General features: G+C 39.4%; 1 protein-coding gene across 11 annotated transcripts in view; it reads right to left on the bottom strand.

The window, feature by feature from the left end:
* Nucleotides 1-21,400, bottom strand: part of Abi2 (abl interactor 2) — a 92,507-nt gene that overhangs the window by 24,588 nt on the left and 46,519 nt on the right. For 5 of the 11 annotated variants that reach the window (XM_059278527.1, XM_059278522.1, XM_059278532.1 and 2 more), the window contains exons 4-8: nucleotides 17,532-17,629; nucleotides 14,350-14,496; nucleotides 13,537-13,661; nucleotides 11,676-11,858; nucleotides 6,584-6,742 (exon numbers count right to left, since the gene is read on the bottom strand). In XM_059278527.1, the coding sequence (XP_059134510.1) occupies nucleotides 6,584-6,742; nucleotides 11,676-11,858; nucleotides 13,537-13,661; nucleotides 14,350-14,496; nucleotides 17,532-17,629 (712 nt within the window). The remainder of the gene's footprint in view (nucleotides 1-6,583; nucleotides 6,743-11,675; nucleotides 11,859-13,536; nucleotides 13,662-14,349; nucleotides 14,497-17,531; nucleotides 17,630-21,400) is intronic. The other 6 variants (XM_059278528.1, XM_059278523.1, XM_059278534.1 and 3 more) reach the window with 3 other exon arrangements.

A 21,400-nucleotide genomic window follows, 5' to 3' on the forward strand; every position in this document is an offset into this window, starting at 1 on the left:
AAAGAGCTGTCAAATAAAAGTCATGCTTGGGGATGAGGTGCAGGAAAATGACAGAACACTTGCCTAGCATGGATCCTCAAGGATCATGGTTCAAACGCCAGCGACCTCTCCCACCAAAAGAGCGTAATACAGTTTTGTTTTTGTTTGACAAACACTGATTAATGATAGCTATTATTAATAATGATTAGTTATGATTAACTAATTAATTATAGCACATGTAATACAGTTTTGTTTTTGTTTGACAAACACTGATTAATGATAGCTAATATTAATAATGATTAGTTATGATTAACTAATTAATTATAGCACATGGAGTTATAACTGTCTTCTTTAAAGTTACCAAATTCCAAGAGAAGAAAGGAAGAACTTAGAGACAGAAAACACTAAACAATAACTGAGCTGCCTCTCATGGTCCCAACAATTCCAGTTCACTTTATTCCCTTGAGTGTGAAAAATACTTAGATTAAAATCACTCCCTAAAGATTTAATTCTAGTTTAAAATACATTTTGGCATATATGAATCTGATTTATAAAGAAAGTATTATTGAAATAAGAAATCTTTAGTACATTAAAAATACAAGTCAAGGGTAGAGCACTTGGCTAACTAATACAGAGCCCAGATTTAGTACTGCAAAAATTAAATACATGAAACAGATGTTTAAACAGCCAGTTTTGGGTTTTTTTTTTTTTTTTTTTTGGTTTTTCGAGACAGGGTTTCTCGTGTAACAGCTCTACCTGTCCTGGAACTCGCTTTGTAGACCAGGCTGCCCTCGAACTCACAGAGCTCCACCTGCCTCTGCCTCCTGAGTGCTGGGACTAAAGGCGTATGCCAGCACGCCCGGTTACAGATGTCAAATTCTATAGAGTTCTCATAGAACTACTGAGTATATACACGCAACATAAAATATTCCTCCATAATCTTACTAAATACTCTGTACAGCTGGTATCAAAGCTGTAACAGTGAAACCTTTCCCAACTGCATTATGGATCTAATCCATTCTAGATTAACATCATTGTTTCAAATCTTTATATAAAGTAAGAAAGGTACAAGAGACTATAAGAAGTAATTTCCAGATACCCAGGAGAGCTAGCCCATCTTCTACAGAACTATTAAGCAGACTGTAGTAGTAAATAAACTAAAATTTAAGGACCGGGGGGGGGGGGGGGGGGGGGAGAGAATTAATGGCCAGCCATGCCCCACCACCCACACACACACATACATACATTCGGGAGGCTGAGGCAGGAGGAGGATGTGAAGCCACAAGTTCAGATCCAGTCTAAACGAGACATTTTTCTTCAAGTGGGGGAGAAAATTAAAGTACAAACCACACTTGAAATGTAAGTTTGTAGAACACAACTATAAACAGAGTATGTGACATAGTCTGGCAAATTTTAAGATGAAAATAAATTTTAAGAAAGAACCCAGCCTAAAACACCAGGCACGGAAAGAGAACTGTATTTCTTTTCTTTTTTTTTTTTTTTTTTTTTTTGGGTTTTTTTTTTTTTTTTTTTTTGGTTTTTTGAGACAGGTTTTCTCTGTGTAGCTTTGCACCTCTCCTGGAACTCACTTGGTAGCCCAGGCTGGCCTCGAACTCACAGAGATCCGCCTGGCTCTGCCTCCCGAGTGCTGGGATTAAAGGCGTGCGCCACCACCGCCCGGCGAGAACTGTATTTCAATCAAGGCAATCAGGTGGGTGCACATTGCATTTTGATAAACAGCAAATGCAGCATTCAAAAGATGAGAGGAGCCAAGGAGAGTGAAGAGACTGGGATAAAGAGACAAGGAAGGCTTCTGTCGATATTGACAGTATCTCTGAACATTTTCTTCAGACAGGACTGCACAAAAACTAACAAGGACTCCTTGTTAGGGTAGTACTCAAGAGTGTGCTCTATACTGTAACAGGTTTCCATAGTGTGTCCTACACTGTAACAGAGGTTTCCATAGTGTGTCCTACACTGTAACAGAGGTTTCCATAGTGTGTCCTATACTGTAAGAGGTTTCCATAGTGTGTCCTACACTGTAACAGAGGTTTCCATAGTGTGTCCTATACTGTAACAGAGGTTTCCATAGTGTGTCCTATACTGAACAGGTTTCCATAGTGTGTCCTATACTGTAACAGAGGTTTCCATAGTGTGTCCTATACTGTAACAGAGGTTTCCATAGTGTGTCCTATACTGTAACAGAGGTTTCCATAGTGTGTCCTATACTGAACAGGTTTCCATAGTGTGTCCTATACTGTAACAGAGGTTTCCATAGTGTGTCCTATACTGTAACAGAGGTTTCCATAGTGTGTCCTATACTGTAACAGAGGTTTCCATAGTGTGTCCTATACTGAACAGGTTTCCATAGTGTGTCCTATACTGTAACAGAGGTTTCCATAGTGTGTCCTATACTGTAACAGAGGTTTCCATAGTGTGTCCTATACTGTAACAGAGGTTTCCATAGTGTGTCCTATACTGAACAGGTTTCCATAGTGTGTCCTATACTGTAACAGAGGTTTCCATAGTGTGTCCTATACTGAACAGGTTTCCATAGTGTGTCCTATACTGTAACAGAGGTTTCCATAGTGTGTCCTATACTGTAACAGGTTTCCATAGTGTGTCCTATACTGAACAGAGGTTTCTATAGTGTGTCCTACACTGTAACAGGTTTCCATAGTGTGTCCTATACTGAACAGAGGTTTCCATAGTGTGTCCTACACTGTAACAGAGGTTTCCATAGTGTGTCCTACACTGTAACAGAGGTTTCCATAGTGTGTCCTATACTGTAACAGAGGTTTCCATAGTGTGTCCTACACTGTAACAGAGGTTTCCATAGTGTGTCCTACACTGTAACAGAGGTTTCCATAGTGTGTCCTACACTGTAACAGAGGTTTCCATAGTGTGTCCTACACTGTAACAGAGGTTTCCATAGTGTGCTCTATACTGTAACAGAGGTTTCCATAGTGTGTCCTACACTGTAACAGAGGTTTCCATAGTGTGTCCTACACTGTAACAGAGGTTTCCATAGTGTGTCCTACACTGTAACAGAGGTTTCCATAGTGTGTCCTATACTGTAACAGAGGTTTCCATAGTGTGTCCTACACTGTAACAGAGGTTTCCATAGTGTGTCCTATACTGTAACAGGTTTCCATAGTGTGTCCTATACTGTAACAGGTTTCCATAGTGTGTCCTATACTGTAACAGGTTTCCACAGTGTGTCCTATACTGTAACAGAGGTTTCCATAGTGTGTCCTACACTGTAACAGAGGTTTCCATAGTGTGTCCTACATTGTAACAGAGGTTTCCATAGTGTGTCCTACACTGTAACAGAGGTTTCCATAGTGTGTCCTATACTGTAACAGAGGTTTCCATAGTGTGTCCTATACTGTAACAGGTTTCCATAGTGTGTCCTATTCTGTAACAGAGGTTTCCATAGTGTGTCCTACACTGTAACAGAGGTTTCCATAGTATGCCCTATACTGTAACAGAGGTTTCCATAGTGTGCCCTATACTGTAACAGAGGTTTCCATAGTGTGTCCTACACTGTAACAGAGGTTTCCATAGTATGCCCTATACTGTAACAGAGGTTTCCATAGTGTGCCCTATACTGTAACAGGTTTCCATAGCGTGTCCTACACTGTAACAGAGGTTTCCATAGTGTGTCCTATACTGTAACAAGTTTCCATAGTGTGTCCTATTCTGTAACAGAGGTTTCCATAGTGTGTCCTACACTGTAACAGAGGTTTCCATAGTGTGTCCTACACTGTAACAGAGGTTTCCATAGTGTGTCCTATACTGAACAGAGGTTTCCATAGTGTGTCCTATACTGTAACAGAGGTTTCCATAGTGTGTCCTACACTGTAACAGAGGTTTCCATAGTGTGTCCTATACTGAACAGAGGTTTCCATAGTGTGTCCTATACTGTAACAGACGTTTCCATAGTGTGTCCTACACTGTAACAGACGTTTCCATAGTGTGTCCTACACTGTAACAGAGGTTTCCATAGTGTGTCCTATACTGTAACAGAGGTTTCCATAGTGTGTCCTATACTGTAACAGGTTTCCATAGTGTGCTCTATACTGTAACAGAGGTTTCCATAGTGTGTCCTACACTGTAACAGAGGTTTCCATAGTGTGTCCTACACTGTATCAGAGGTTTCCATAGCGTGTCCTACACTGTATCAGAGGTTTCCATAGCGTGTCCTACACTGTAACAGAGGTTTCCATAGCGTGTCCTATACTGTAACAGAGGTTTCCACAGTGTGTCCTATACTGTAACAGAGGTTTCCACAGTGTGTCCTATACTGTAACAGGTTTCCACAGTGTGTCCTACACTGTAACAGAGGTTTCCACAGTGTGTCCTACACTGTAACAGAGGTTTCCACAGTGTGTCCTATACTGTAACAGAAGTTTCCATAGTGTGTCCTACACTGTAACAGAAGTTTCCATAGTGTGTCCTACACTGTAACAGAGGTTTCCATAGTGTGTCCTACACTGTAACAGAGGTTTCCATAGTGTGTCCTACACTGTAACAGAGGTTTCCATAGTGTGTCCTACACTGTAACAGAGGTTTCCATAGTGTGTCCTATACTGTAACAGAGGTTTCCATAGTGTGTCCTACACTGTAACAGAGGTTTCCATAGTGTGTCCTACACTGTAACAGAGGTTTCCATAGTGTGTCCTATACTGTAACAGAGGTTTCCATAGTGTGTCCTACACTGTAACAGAGGTTTCCATAGTGTGTCCTACACTGTAACAGAGGTTTCCATAGTGTGTCCTACACTGTAACAGAGGTTTCCATAGTGTGTCCTATTCTGTAACAGAGGTTTCCATAGTGTGTCCTATACTGTAACAGAGGTTTCCATAGTGTGTCCTATACTGTAACAGAGGTTTCCATAGTGTGTCCTATACTGTAACAGAGGTTTCCATAGTCTGTCCTATACTGTAACAGAGGTTTCCATAGTCTGTCCTATACTGTAACAGAGGTTTCCATAGTGTGTCCTATACTGAACAGAGGTTTCCCTTCCTCCTTTTTCTCCTTACCAGAAACAGAGAAGCCCTGGCAGGTGAAGAGCAAATACACCTTTTCATCTAAAGGTAGGTAGGACAGGACAATAGAAAAAGCATGAAATACAGAATCAAAAAACATTAAGTTCAAGTCTATCTTGAACCTTGGTTTTACATGGGCTGGAGAGATGGCTCAACAGTTAAGTGCACTGTCTGTTCTTCCTGAGGACCCAGATTCAGTTCCCAGCACCCACATAGCAGCTCACAACCATCTGTAGCTCCAATGTCAGGGGATACAGTGCCCTCTCCTGGCTTCTGTGGGCATTAGGCACATACATGGTACACAAGCATATGTACTTGCAAGCAAAACACTTGTAAACACATAAAATTCAAAAATTTAAACAATTTAATTATCATCAATCTTATCTTCTATATATGAATCAAACGAGATAATAAATAAAAATAAGAGGAGAGTCAATTTTTTTCCAAGATTCTAAAGGGCATAACTAAGGTATCACTGATAGCAGCTTTTAGTAGATAAATTTCTGCTCCATAAATTCAAGGCTTATGAGAGATGGAATGATCTGTCCCCCAAAATCAGAGGAACTCACACAGGCTTAATTACCTTTGGGCAAAAATTAAAAAACAAAACATTAAGTTGACTACATTCCTGTAGTCAAGGTGCCTAAAATTTTCTTGAATTCTCTAGGAAATGAACAAAACGCTGATTATGTGTAGCATTAAATGTACAAGGTTAGCTTTTCTGTATATATGATTCAATTCTTTATTTCAATTGTTATACTTGGATCAATTTCGCCAAGTCCCTCATACCCATAAGAGTATTTGATGTGGTAACTGAGTTCAGTTTGACTGCCTAATGCAAACACCTTCATGTGTATCCAACTTTACTTGTAATTCATAAAGCAATGATGTCTTTTATTAAACAAAAAGAAACTACTGCTCTTCTATATACGCCACTTGAGACAGGATCCCACTCTGCAGCCTAGGCTGCTACTCTCCTGCCTCTACCACATGAGTGCTGAAATACAAGTAAGCACATGCATGTCTAGCTCAGGATTAGTTTTTAAAAGCAAATTACCATACAGGATGGGAATCCTTAGCTTTACACCAAGTCATGTGTTGACTTTTTAAAGTAGAATCAGTATTATTAAAAACTTAGTATTCTTAGTATTCATTCATTCATTCATTCTTCTACCCATTCAACAATCATTGTTTTAATAATTCAACAATCATTGTTTTAATAATTTATGTATTTGTATTTTATGTACATTGGTGTTTTCCTGCATGTGTGTCTGTGTGAAGGTGTCAAATACCCTGGAACTGGAGTTACAGACAGTTGTGAGGTGCCGTGTGGGAGCTGGAAATTGAACCCAGGTCCTCTGGAAGAGCAGTCAGTGCTCTTAACCACTGAGCCATCTCTCCAGCCCCTCAACACAAATCTTAACTACCTATTACATATGGGATAACCGCCTACTATGTATGGGTTAATTATGTGTAACGAAGAGTTTTGTTTTGTTTTGTTTTAAGGCTCAATGCAAAAGAAATGGAAAGAAATGGCAAAAGCAAAGTCTAACCTGGATTCTGGTTATAAAAAGGCCCTCCATTCATCTGACTCTGAAGGCTTGTCTGTGACGTTATGGAAGGAGGCCGTCTATAGGGCAACGAGCCCCCTATTGTAGGTGGCGTATGGCGAGAGGCAGGCCTATTCATGCTGTAGAACTGAACAGGATGACCTGGGAAAGGAACAGAACACAAATACCTCATTAAAAGAAACTTATCTCAGATAATGAAATACTTTAGGTACATTACTCACTTTCTAATAAGATTATTAAAAATGACAGTAGTTAGCCAACTTACAAGATGACAGCTGTTACTCTGCTGACGCTATCAAAGCACAGAGTAGGAAAGAAAAAGAGCTACACTCGAAATCAAAATTAATTAACATTGTGACTTTCTTAATCATTTGACCATGTTTTAAAAGCACCACAATTATGTTGGCTGGCGGCGGCAGCACTCGGGAGGCAGAGGCAGGGAATCTCTGAGTTCTAGGCCAGCCTGGTCTACAGAGTGAGTTCAGGACAGTCAGGACTACACAGAGAAACCTTGTCTTGAAAAACCAAAAACCAATATCAAAAAAAAAAAAAAAGCACCACAATTAATTAAAATTTGTATCTCTACTCCAGACTTAGTGTGCCACCCAAAGCTCAATCTCTAGTGCAGTAGTTCTCATCCCAGGGGTGGAAATCAGATATCCTGCCTATTTGAGATTTGCACTGCAATTCATAACAGCAGCAAAATTATGGTTGTGACGTAGCAACGGAAATAATTTTATGGTCGGGGTCCCCACAGCATGAGGAACTGTATTAAAGGGCTGCAGCATTAGGAAGGTTGAGAACCACTGGGCTAGAACATCAGTGTTGAAGGGAACAGCTCTAACGCTGATTGGGTCATGAGGGTTCTGCTTTCATGAATGAACAATGACATTATCAAAAGAGTGGGTTTTCTCCTTTTTTATCCTATAGTCTCTCACCAGACAAGGCCCCTTGATATTGAATATTCTGCCTCCAGAACTATGAGCCAAACAGACTAATGTAATTTATAAGTAATCTAGTCTGCAGTATTCTGTTACAGCACACAAAACTATAGATAAAGTTTCCCCCTCCTCTCCAAAAAATAAATTATAATTTAAAGCAGTCACTAAACACTGGAGACTAAACAAAGAATGACATTCTGGGAAAGAAAAAAGAATAATGTTTGATACAATCTTATTCTAAAATAATGGTGGAGATAAGTTATCAAGGAAAGTTGTTTAAAAGGAAACAAAGTATTTCAACAAAACACTTGATGCCTTAACTCCAAGTCAAACCCGTCTTTAAACAACACAAAATATTCACCTTCCTGAAGCTAGAGCATACCTTAAAATTAGTTTACAAAATTTGTATCAGCACCTCAGAAACCTACCCACATTTACCGCTCATTTGAACCTATTTCACCTCTTCAGAATTATTCACAGCTAACATCAACTAGAAATATTCTTTCCTAATCCATCCAGTTTCCTAAGAATTCAAATCCCAATCTTTACCTTGCCTTTACCCTCACCTGGTCTCCACCAGCAGGGGCCCTCTGGAGCAGGGTTAGAACACACTCCAGTGAGCAACAAGACATGGGAAGGAGAAGGGATGACAGGAAGACAGGGGAGGGGGAGATGGTACATGAGGAAGGAAAGAGGAGGGCCAGGCAGAAGAAGAAATAAAGGTACTAGCCTAGGATCTTCAAAAAAAAAAAATCAACACCATTATGAATTTTATAAAGATGAACCCAATCTAAAATTGCATGTCTTAAGTCTACAGTGAGATTCAGACACTACATTGAATAGGCTCAGCAGTTAAGAGCACTTGTTGCTCTTGCAGAGGACCTGGGTTTGGTTCCCAGCACCCACATGACAGCTCACAATCATACTCCATTAACTACAGATGCAGGGGATCCAACGCCTTCTGCTGATGTCCTTGGGCACCAGGCAGGCATGTGGTGAACATACATACATTCAGGTCAAACATTCATACACATAAAAATAAAATAAAATATAAAAAACAAATAATTTTTTTGGAGAGTTTCAAGACAGAGTTTCTCTGTGTAGCCCTGGCTGTCCTGGAATTCTCTCTGTAGACCAGGCTGGCCTCAAATTCAAAGAGATCCATCTGCCTCTGCCTCCTGAGTGCTGGGATTAAAGGCGTGCGCCACCACCACTGGCTTAAAAGGACAATTTTAAAGACATCTATTTATATAAACTAAAGCTAGAACCATTAGTACCCCACCCCCAAAATGGCACATGAAAGGATGCCCAGCCTCAGCACTCATTAGAGATATGCAAATTAAAACTGCATGAAAAACCACTGAAGTTTAAACAAAAAATGTAGTTACTTTTTTTGATAATTTGATAATTTCTTTAAAGGTTAAATATTCCAAGCATGTGGTGCATGTCTTTAATCCACCACTGAGAGGCAGAGGCAGGCAAATTTCTAAGTTCCAGGTCAACCAGGGCTACACAGTGAGACCCTATCTCAAAATAAAATAAACACATTATCCATTTCCTTTACAATACAACCTAACAATTCTATTCCCTAGGAATTTACCCAGACGACATGACCTGAACTCACACAGAACCCTGTACAGGAATGTTTACGGCAGCAGTACTCAGAACCCTCCAAACTGAAAACTGACTGAACATCCTTCAACTTGGAATGGCCCACATTGTAGCATCCACAGAAGAGCACTGCCAACAGTCAGAGGGAACACGAAAAGGAACAGAATACCTCAGCCAAGCTCCTAGCCACACCATCAGACCCAGCCGGCTCACCCACTGTCCACCACTTCCATTTGTCTGTCTGCATCCGTTCTCAGGCACAGGTCAACAGTGACCAAACAACAGGGTGAAGTGAAAAGAAGCATGGAGGTTATCGGAGGGTTGACATACTGTTCTAGGTCCTACCTGTGGTGGTAGCTACAGGGTACATGTAAAGAACTCACTACATTTATACCTCAAAAAGCAAACTTTACACATTTTATACCTTCAAATAAAGTTAAGGAGTTTTCCTTTATGTTTTAAAAATAATTTTCTACTTACATAATAAATGTTTACTTGTTTAACACCATGAATCACCCTTTTATTTGGGGGGTACGGGTGGGGGTGGTCCTCGGTTCTCTATTATGCCGCGCTGTCTGGCCTGAAACTCACTATAGAGTGGCCTGGAACTCAAGAGATCCACCTGCCTCTGCCTCCTGCGTGGCAGAATTAAAGGCATGCACCACCACGCCTGGCCAAGCACGTATTCTTAAATTATCATTTAATTACTACAATTCTTAGTGAGGGGTCGTTTATTATTTCTGCGTCTACAGCATTAGCAAGATTCTTAACTAGCTGGACTAGTGTACCTACAGCTGCATAACTCCATCAAATGACTGCCTATATTTTCACTCATCCATTACAGAAAAGTCTTCTTCCTAAGGACTATTATAGAAGATATCACAGTAGAACACCATCCAAAACCCTATTTGGACAAAGATGTCTTTTAAAACATGTTTTATTAGTAGCCAGATGGTGGTGCATGCCTTTAATCCCAGCACTCGGGGGGCAGAGGCAGGTGGATCTCTGAGTTTGAGGCCAGCCTGGTCTACAGAGTGAGTTCCAGGATAGCCAGGGCTACACAGAGAAACCCTGTCTCAAAAGAAAAAAAACAAAAAGAACCTATTTACTAACCAGCATCATATTAACTGTTCAATGTCTTCTGAGGTAACTGGGTCTTTATCATTTATCCCAGCAAAACGTATTTGAGGTTGAGCTCTTTAAAATGATGATTACATTTATTTATACAGAGGGTGCACTCATACCACAGTGTGAGTGTGTGTGTGTGTGTGTGTGTGTGTGTGAGAGAGAGAGAGAGAGAGAGAGAGAGAGAGAGAGAGAGAGGAAAGAGAGAGAGAGAGAGAGAGAGAGAGAGAGAGAGAGAGAGAGAGAGAGAGAGTGTGTGTGTGTGTGTGTGTGTAGATTAGAGAACATACAGGACCTGGTTTTCTCTCTCCACCATTCTGGGTCCCAGGGATCCAAACTCTAGTTGTCAGGCTGGGCTAGATGACTCATCTCCCTAGCACTAGATTGAAATCTTACGTAAAACACCCGTCAACTTAAATAGTCCTGAAGTCCTTTGGAAGTATAGTTAATGAGTTTCTGGTACTACTAAAATATAAGCAAAAAGCCGGGCGGTGGTGGCGCACGCCTTTAATCCCAGCACTCGGGAGGCAGAGCCAGGCGGATCTCTGTGAGTTCGAGGCCAGCCTGGGCTACCAAGTGAGTTCCAGGAAAGGCACAAAACTACACAGAGAAACCCTGTCTCGAAAAAACCAAAAAAAAAAAAAAAAAAAAAAAAAAAAAAAAATATAAGCAAAAATTCCATTATAATAAACACAGAGGTTTGTAATTTGCTATATAAAATATTACATTAAAATATATTTTTCAATTGTCATATGCTTGTTTTTGCTAATTACTTCACCTGCAATACTATTAATGTGTGTACTCATACAAATGTTATATGCAGAAACATGTGCATGTGAATAATTGAACATGCAAAAGCCAGAGGTCAACCCTTGTGTCATTCCTCAGGAGCCATCAACCTTGTGTTTTCACTGTCTCTCCCTGGCCTGACCCATTAGGACAAGCTCACTAGACAGGAAGCCCCAGGGCCCACCTGCCTCCAGCTCCCCGATTGGGACTACAAACATACAGCACCCTGCCTGGCTTTGGGTCCTGGGGACAGAACTCAGGTCCTCGTGCTCGCGCAGCAAACACCTTACCACCTACGCCGACGCCCCAGCTCCCTGTAAAGTTCTAAAGGTAAGTTTTCAAGACACCATACCATGTTCACAAGTCTTCAACAGATAAAGTAAAGCAATATTTATGTTTGTGCTACTTCACTGGGCAAATGTGATCATAGACTTGAGCTTAAATTTCTCAGTAAATTCTTTGTTCACATACCACTTTCTGATTAAAATACTAACCATTATTTTAAAAAAAAAAAAAAAAAGTAAAACCAAACCAACGAATATCATGAAGCTGAAGTTTCTGGCAAGAATGGCCAAATGACTAGATCTGTCTGCCATGCCAATACTCACCTGTGGGGGGATTGGAAGAAATAACAGGGGGAGTTGGAGAAGTGAAGCCATCAGCAAGGGTCTGTGCACCCCCAGCAGCAGCATCTGGGGCAGTGGAGGAGGGGACAGTAGCAGGAACAAGAGGGGTAGGAACAGATGCAGAAGTAGCAGGAAGGGGAGGAGTGCCAGCAGAGCCAGCAGGGGCTGATGGGAAAGAGGAGTAAGAGGCAGCATTAATAAGCCAGTCATATTAGCATTAGAAAAGGCATTGGAATATTAAGAGTATTCAGTGCTTAACACTAGCCAAAGGAATTGAGCATTGAAAAGGAATGGTTAAGGTTATTATGTGAGCAACAAATAATTCAAGATGCTCAGGTAGTATAGAAAAATGTTAGTTAAAACAAACATTCCTTTTTACCTGAAAGTCACTAACCTAGGAGAAAACTGCTTTCTACATACTGTTATTTTTATCATGACATGTCCTATGTATATAAAACTATAGTACCTTAAAAAAGCAACAATATACTATTAGAATTACAACACATCAGGAAACAGGCACATATTCCAGACAGTATCTTATAAGAAAGAAAGAAAGAAAGAAAGAAAGAAAGAAAGAAAGAAAGAAGGAAGGAAGGAAGGAAGGAAGGAAGGAAGGAAGGAAGGAAGGAGGAAAGAAAGAAAGGAACTAAGAAACTTAAAACAAACATGCACAAAATTTTTCATGATTTTTGTAAAAAGGTATTGTCTATTTGCATTATTATAATTAAATATGTTGTTTTGGTTTTGGAGACAAATTCTTACTACATAGCCATTTGGCTCCTAGATTCTCTTGCCTCAGCCTACGCACGCTAGATTACAGGCATGAACCACAACCTACTTTGTGACAGTCTATCATGCTGGGTTTGGAGTTGGTTTTATTTTAGTTTGGTTTGGTTTTTGGTTTTCTGAGACAGGATTTCCCTGTGGAGCCTGGCTGTCCTAGAACTTGCTCTGTAGACCAGGCTTGCCTCAAACTCAAATATCTATCTGCTTCTGCATCCTAAAGGCATGCGCCAACATACTCAACTCATTCTGCTAGTTTTTTTAATAAAGAGTTTTATTTACACATGTGTAAGCCTAGAAGACGTTATGTGTGCCATCTGCATGTAGACGTTCAGAGGCCAGAAGCGAGTGTTGGATCAGCTGGAGCCACCCAGCGTGGGTGCTGAAACCACACCTGGGTCTTTCTACAGGAGCAGTAAGGGCTCTTAATCAATGAACTGTCTCTCCAGCCCCTCTCTTGATGTTTTTGTGCTCATGCTTCTAAAACTAAATTCAAACTCTGGGTTTTCAAATCAAACAAATACATTTTTCTGTTTCAGGGAGGAGGGGGGATAGTTTTTCAGAAACTACTGAATTATAATGCTCCTTTAAATTTACATCTCTCATCCTTTGTTACCAAATTGGTTCTCAAAGCATGTCCTCACCATTTCCCAGGAAGTGTACTGCTCGAACACTAACTGAAACTAAAATAGTAGCACACACCATAAGAACGTGAACCCTCAAGTACCAACTGAACTAGCAGCAAAAACATAAAGCAAAGGGCAGACAAGTAGAGAGACCGTGGGGTAATGAAGACCACTGGACAGGAACACAAGTGTCTGCAGACTGCCAACACCTACCGTGTGCTAAGGAGACCCTCTTTAAAATTTTCATTAGGAAGAAAACTCATTGTAGGAGACTCTGGATTCAACAGCCAGCAACACACACAAACACTCTTTCTCACGTACACACACTCGCAAGGGCACACACACACAAAACCAAGAAAACTCACTATAATTCAATAACAAATTGAATTCAAATTGGCAGAAGAAAGCAGAGTAAATGAGCACTACCGCTTTACCTGGAAAGACGCTGGGAGGGGATGGCGTGGGGACAGCGATGGGGACCCCCACACTCCCACTGCCACTGTTCTCCCGACTGCTGCTGCGACTACTGGGGTGGCTCCCTCCACTACTCCCACTGCTGCTGGAGGAAGAAGAGCCACCAAAGAGTGAGTGCAGAGAACACGAGAGCAGGACTCCCAAGTAGTTCTGAAATGATAGCTACAAGAAATCAAATTCAAAAAACTTCCAGTTCAAACATGAACTCTTAATAAGTAAGGAGAAAACCTGAGTTCAGTACACTTGTTTTGATACCTATTTATGAGGTCTATCTTATAATTTTTTTTAAAGAAATCCTCTATAAATGTAAGGGAAAATTGTTCGTGCTTAACACATCAAAATAATAAATATTACCTTTTAGATCCGGGTTTAATACCTATCTGAAGAAACTTATAGTAAGTTTTACTAGATTATTTTATTTCAGTTTGTAATGGCACGGTGATATACTAACATTTTAGTATGAATAGTTTTTCATCTGTAAATTTCCACAAAAAAATAACTTGCAATTTTCATTCCTGGTTAATAACGTTTTTTGAATTAACTTAGGTTTTATTTTGTTGGTAAGTTTATACTTTGAGATGGCTTTTGAACCTTCCTGGCTGCTCAAAGTTGTATCAGAGCATGAGGAGAGAGAGGAAGAATTAGATGAGGTTTGGGAGAGCAGAGTGAGAAAAAGAACTTAGTGCTTGGAAAATGAGAGAGATTAACTCGAGTTATCTGAACAGATTATGGTACTCTGACCATCGTGTTTTGCGCTGAGGTAGAGAAAATACCTGTAAGTTCGATTTCTTTGATTCACAGAAGCTGTCCTCACAGGGCTCTGCTGCGAGGGAGCCATATTACGGGTTGGGCTAGGTACGTAATCATTTGGTACCACTGGAGGACGCACTGGCTCCAGTGTGCGGTAGGGGGAGTGCCGCCTACAAAAAGAAGAGCGTATGTATGGTGTGATTAATAAGTTTCGGCACGATCAATTCCGAGTTGCCAGTGAAATACAATTTGTAGCAGAGATAGGAAATGTGGTTTGACCCAGCTATCAATTTGTCTTCTTCCACCATTCGAGAGAGTTCTGGTGAGGATGTAGTGTAAATTTCAGTCTCCAACCTCATTTCCCTGTGCTAATGTAATTTTGTTCATTTAGTCACAGAAAACACAAGTTTTCCATTGTTTCAGCCAATGTTTCCTAGACTCCACTCTTCTTAGAAGAATTTGAATTATTTTAGTATCATGTCAAAATCTCCCAAATGCACTGAATGAATGCACTAATTATCTTCTTCTCCTCTCTCTCCCTAACCAAAGATATTTAAAAATACAGACGACAGATCTAGATTTTTGGAGTCACAACCTCCACATGATGATCAATATCAGCCATAACTCACTCCCCTTTTTATACACTAAACACATGGTAATTAAAGATGTATTGCTACTTAAAAATGTACTGCTTCGTTTCATTTTCCATTTTCACCCCCTTTCTCCTTCAACTTCACCTTGATTGCTCTGCTCTTTCCTCCTCAGAGTTGAACACTGACAGGGAATTTTCAAAGACTCCTTAGGTCCTTCTACCCCAGTTACTTTCAACTGCAGAGCCCAAACCAGACCATGTTACTAACAGACTGTTTCCCTTTTCCCCACTTCCTTCCAAGGAAGAACAGGAAACCAGAGAGGAAATGCAGCACAACAGTGCGGCCTGGAGCACAGCTCAACACTCACTCAGTTGTTTTCAAGGGACCAAATCCTTCAGGACAATGATGTCTTGTAGGTGAGAGGAGGGCTTTAAAAGAATCTGTCATCCCAAGGTTTGAAAATTCAAAAGCTTTCTTCTCTTGCAAGGGGATGCTGCTCAACCGGCCGCTCTTCTATTTCTCAGTAACTCACTCCCAACCAGGTTCCCAGAGTTGCTTTAAGAATTGCTTTCCTGGCCACTTGGGCTCACTGACTTTGAATGGGGTTTCTTTTTCTTTCTCTTTTCTTTTTTTTTTTTTTTTTTTTTTTTTTTGTGTGTGTGTGTGTGTGTGTGTGTGTGTGTGTGTGTGTGTGTGTGTGTGTGTAGTGGTTTCTAGTCAGGGTTTCTCTGTGTAGCCCTGGCTGTCCTGGAACTCACTTCTCAAACTCACAGAGATCTCCTGCCTCTGCCTCTGGAGTGCTGGGATTAAAGGTGTGCACTACCACCACCCAAATGAGATTATTTTTCAAAGGCACTGTTGACTCTACTTCCCTTAGGCATTATTCTATAAACAAAATAGTTAACAACTCAAATAAATAAGGGACACTATATGCGCTACTGTGTCAAAAGAAAAGAAAGGGATGCCACAACTCTGAATTGAAAATATTTTTTTAAAATTCAAGCATCTTTGAAATTAGAATGCATGTATAAATTTATGTATAGATCAGACAATTCATCTTAAAGTCTACTTGTGATAATGTTTCCACACACTAAAACGTGCCATTCTACCTTCACTAACTGAAAGTTCTACAAGAAAACAATGATACGAACAAGGTTAAAAAGGTAAAATAAACAGGAGGAAGAGGAGTAATAGGTGACCAGGCAAAGACTAAAGAAAACAGCCATGACCATCAAGTGGACCAATGGAACTTGGCCACTCTGGTCTCGAAGGAGCAGCTGAACTCATGCTAACACCCAAGAAAACGCATTACTAGTGTATGAGTCCATGAGTCCAAAATCTGAGTGCAGAAGAAATTTTCACTTTACTAGAGACTTGATAACATTAACTTAACCGCTTACAAATTCCATTAGGTAGTACACCTGAGGAAATGAAAGTCATTCTACAGGAAAACAAAGGAAACACTTCCTCTGGACCATCACACGCTACAATGTCATGTTCATTCTACCTTGAAGTTTAAATCTTACTTGACCAGCTAGATTCTTTCCCCTGTATTCTAAGAACAAAAAGGTCATTTTAGATAAAGCCTAAACTGGATTACAGGCACAAACCTGTAATCCCAGCATTCCAAAATTTGAGGAAGAGGCAATCAAGAGTTCAAGACCAATATGGGCTACATTATATAGTGACACCTGGCTTAAAAAGCAAAACTAAATTCACTAAATAAAACCATCCTATTCCCGGTTTCACATTTTGTTTTGTTTTCTACTGATCAAACTATGATCCCCTTCCAATATATCATCCATTATATTTCAATTTGCCTTTGTCCTATCCGAATCCACAATGACTGATGAGTTTTGACAGGGGAGGGCATTTTTTTGTCGTTTGCCAGTTTCCTTTTTTTTTTCTTTTTGAGAAAGTATCACAAAGACAATAGTTCTGAAAGCATTTGTCTTCTTTTACACATTTTTAAAGATCCAATTTGCAGTACAGTGACCCTGGAAAGTTGGTAGAGGACAAATACCCCCTTTACAGATGAAAAAACGAAATTGTTGACAAACTGACCATAGAACAGACAGCAGGGTTAACCAGAACTTCAGTCAACCGGCTCTGGGTTACACTATACCCACTTACTCACAAACTTCCACCATGACAAAGCTAGGATACACTGTACAGGAAAAAGTCACACTTTCCTGCTAACTGGTAATTTAAAAAATAAAGTCAACTCCAGAGCCTAAATCAGAGCTCAAAAATATAACAAGTTAAAACAGCCTGATAAATGCAGCTGCATTATAAAAGGATCATTAACATTTTCTAAGAAAAAAGAATTAAAGTTAGACTTCACTTTATAATTAACCATGAATTTAGGCGAGGATTTTGTATCAATTTAAAACTCACTACAAAAATAATTTCTCAACAACCACTTTTAAAGTATAAAGATGTGCTTACCAGGAAAAAAAAAAAAGAAAAGAAAAAGAAAGTAAGTTACACACACAAAGGTAACACTACGAAGAAAATATTCTCCCTACTAATTCACATAGAGACTGGTTTGTTCTGTTTTGTCTCTTTAACACAACAGTACACAACATGGTTTTCTATTACTATATACTCACCCAAGTGTCCCCTTTCCTGACATAGGGGGACTTGGAGGTTTCTGAGTTGGAGGTGTTGTACGTGGCAGCCCACCCATCTTCATATTCTGGGTACTCACCTAAAAAAATGTTAAAGAAAACACAACTTAACATCTCTGCAGTAAATGAAGTGGCATTGGAAAATAAGGAGGGGAAGGTTTAAATAAGAAAACAATTAGAGGCCATGCAATTCGTGTGCAATTCCTACTCTACCATTCTGCAGTTGTACTCAAAGGACTCTTCCCTAAAGGATTTTCACATTTGTTTCAACTTGTATGTGAAGAATTTATTTGCCATTAGGCCATCACACCAACAGATCACTGGTTAGACTATCTGATATTACACTTAGCTAAAATCAAATAATATGGTTATAAAAAACTTTAGTGGTAACAAAAAAATAACTCAGAAACAATAAGCTCTTTAATCAATTCTTCATTTGGGGATTGTTTCCTTTAGATAGCAAGTATATCATAAAACATATTTCCCAGCTCAAAATATGCAATTATGCATATGTCCAGTTGTAACTAGAGAATATAAAATGCAGATAAATTGTATGATGTACAAAGAAAGTTCAGCTCTTTAAACTTGTGAATCACTCTCACAATTCAGATTTAATGTTCTCCTTATGTGGAAATCACCTACCTGAACGCTGCTAGAAGGTCAAGGCAATGTCAGTCAGGGCTGAGGTAACCCATCACTGAGGACACAAAAGCCACTGTCATTGTATGACTTCTAGTGGGAATTAAATCCACACAGGCCCAAAGTGAAGGCTAACTGAGGAATGAGACAGTGTGACATAGTCCTGAGTCAGAGACGGACCATGACCACATTCATAGTTCTATTCCCAATTGAAATTTCAAATATAGGAAAGATGGGCAATCTGGGAATAATGATGCCATCAAAAGAGTATGTTAGCAAATGTAGAAAACCCCTAAACATCCATTTATCTTATAAGGAGTCAGTAAGGAATACAGTGCAATGCAACCTCACATTGTTCGAGACTACCAGTAGATTAAATTACTATTCATAAAGTAGATCCATACATGCTCTGTTTTTAAGTCCCTATTATCTTGTGGACTGCCATCATCACAACACAATATCAAGTTTCTCGTAATACTATCTTCAGAATTAAAATTTATACTTACAACATAAAAGGGTAAGATATTATACCGTTGAAGTTGGAAGAGACAATTATAATTTTTTAATACAAATATATATATTTGAGACAGATTCTCATTATGAAGCCCCTAGCTAGCCTGAAACACTATGGAGACCAGGCCAGCCTTGAATTCACTGAGATCCGCCTGTCTCTGCCTCCCAAATGCTGGAATTAAAAACGTGCATCACTACTCCTGGCCAATTTTAAAATAGAAATTTTATGAAAACAAATCTTAATTATATCAGAGTACTGAGGCTGTCAAAATTAACTCTGGCTAGGGTATATTTTTTAACTTCTAAAATAATAATAATTATACTTATCCAAATAGGCAAGAAATAATATCAAGCAGTAAACCCTTGAAATGAATAGCCCAGTGAACAAGTTGTGTGTGATGTCAAAACGATCTTTAACGACAAATGGCACCTTTGCAATGTTACCATTTTTAAAGTAAAGCATTTGTCTGAAATCCTTCTGCTGTCACTTTTAAACAATAAATACAAATTATCCTTGTTATCACCCTCTTTAATAAGCAGAGGGTATGTGAATTTTATCTTTAAAATGTCTTAAAAATCAATTCACATTTGAAGAAAATTTTATAAGTAATCTGACAACCACCATAACTTTTTAAAATTACATGTTTTGATTTATGATCCCACAAGATTTGAGTAGTAACCAAAGTCCTTTAAGCTCAACCTTAAACAACATAAAACCCAAAGTTACTGTAAGTGATGAGGGAGAAGTGACCCGAACACTAGACTACAGTTCACTTTGCTGGAAACAAGAAGGAGAAGGAGCAAGAACGGAAGAAGGACAGAAGAGAATTTTATTCTATATATGGGACAGCTATGATACTTGAAAATAACTTCCCAACTATAATTTGGTTTACGTTTCAATATGTAAGGTGCTTTTATTTAAATTGCAGTACCTTCTCTAAGTCTTCAAGTCTACCCTAGTAATTCAGTAATCTTTTAGTTAAAATTGAATGGGTATATATAAACAAAAATGAATACATTTTATGATCTTTAAATTTTTCAAATGATTGTATTTGTTTGGTTAATAGGTTAGATGAACAACAAATCATTTAAGAACCGAAGTCCCTGTGTAATGTCCAAACCACCTAATTTTACTCATCGCTGACACTGTACTACTTTCTATTAAGCTAAATTTGTCAGTAGTTTCTCAAGCAAATATTCCTCTGTGCTACATAAAACAGTAAGTAGTGTAGAGAATATGAATACAAAAACTTAAGAAAATAGTAGTGACAAAATTCGATGTCTTTATAAAGGGCAAATTTAAAACAATAATTGAATAGTTCAAATCTAAAATAATTTGTTCAGAATTCTTTACTGAATAGATATCATGATCCTAAAAGAAATTTTGAGGTGCTTTAGAGAACATATTTCCTGACAAATATGGTTTCTTGGTGAAACATCTGGCTAAAGTATGCTTGTAGTAGAAGACAACATGTGTGAGTGTGCTTGTGTGTGTGTACATACCATAAACGTCAAAAAGGAAAACAAAAACTGCATCTACTTTATAATAGTAACTCCTCTTGAAACGTGTGTGTGCATATGTGTGCTGCAACCACATTGTAACAGTAATTCTTCTTGATGTGTACGCATGTGTGTGCACATGCATACCACAGAGTATGCATGTAAAAGTCCGAGAAGAACCTTTGGGTACAACCTCACCTTTTTCCACCTTGTTTGAAACATGATCTCTTTCTGCTGAGTGTACCAGACTACTTGGTGAACCAACTTCTGGAGATCTCAGGTCTCGTTTCTCATCTCCCTGTATGGTGCAGTGGGATTACAGATGCTTATGCTACTGTCGGACTTCTTGATGTCCACTCAGCAACAAAATAGCTAACATGGTTACCTGTCAGAATGTGCCTCCATCACTAAGTGACAAATGACCACAGGGTTCACTGCAAATCAATGTATCCGACCAGAGGATACAGCAAGGTGCTACGTAGAGTACTTGTCTAGCACATACAAGGTTCTGGGCCCAAGACAAAGGCAGGAAGGGGGGCTTGGCTCTGAACTTCAGCACTATTTCTGAAGCTGGTCAGCCTCGTATCTCTAACTCACCAGTGGGATCACCTCTGATATGCAATCTTATACTGACACATGACCTGCTTCAACAGAACAGTGGCAGATGCATCCTAAAATGATTTGTGATATAGCATTCAGCTGTCAATCACTTGCCACACTACTAAATACAAGAAAAAGGGCTCTAGAGGAAAAAAAAGAGTAAAGTGGTCTATAAAAGGGTTATATGAGTCATGTTTAAAACAAAGAACCATCTCTATAAATAAGGAAATTTTTTTTTCAAAAAAGGAAGTAGTAGTCGTAATGTGGAAAGAAACTGTTAGAAAAAGGTGGTGTGTGACTTTTTCTAGGAAGATGTGAACAAATATCTATTCATGCCAGATATGGCATATGCTAACAACAGACTGGAAAAAGGGTTTCATCCAAGTCTGTGTTGCTGACTTGATGAACGGAATTAGTTATTTACAGAAACGTGAGTGAAGGGTTGCTTACAGAGCACGACAACTCACAGACAACTGCACCAGTCTCTAGAGTCTCCTCCAGAAAGTGTTAAGCACTGGTTTATCCTTAGGGAGGACAAGGACCTGCTGAGCCAACTCAGGATCTGTCTCTTGAGCTCTCCTCACCATTCCAAAGGAGAT

The sequence above is a fragment of the Peromyscus eremicus genome, chromosome 13 (assembly GCF_949786415.1).
Source record: "Peromyscus eremicus chromosome 13, PerEre_H2_v1, whole genome shotgun sequence".
Classification (NCBI taxonomy): domain Eukaryota; kingdom Metazoa; phylum Chordata; class Mammalia; order Rodentia; family Cricetidae; genus Peromyscus; species Peromyscus eremicus.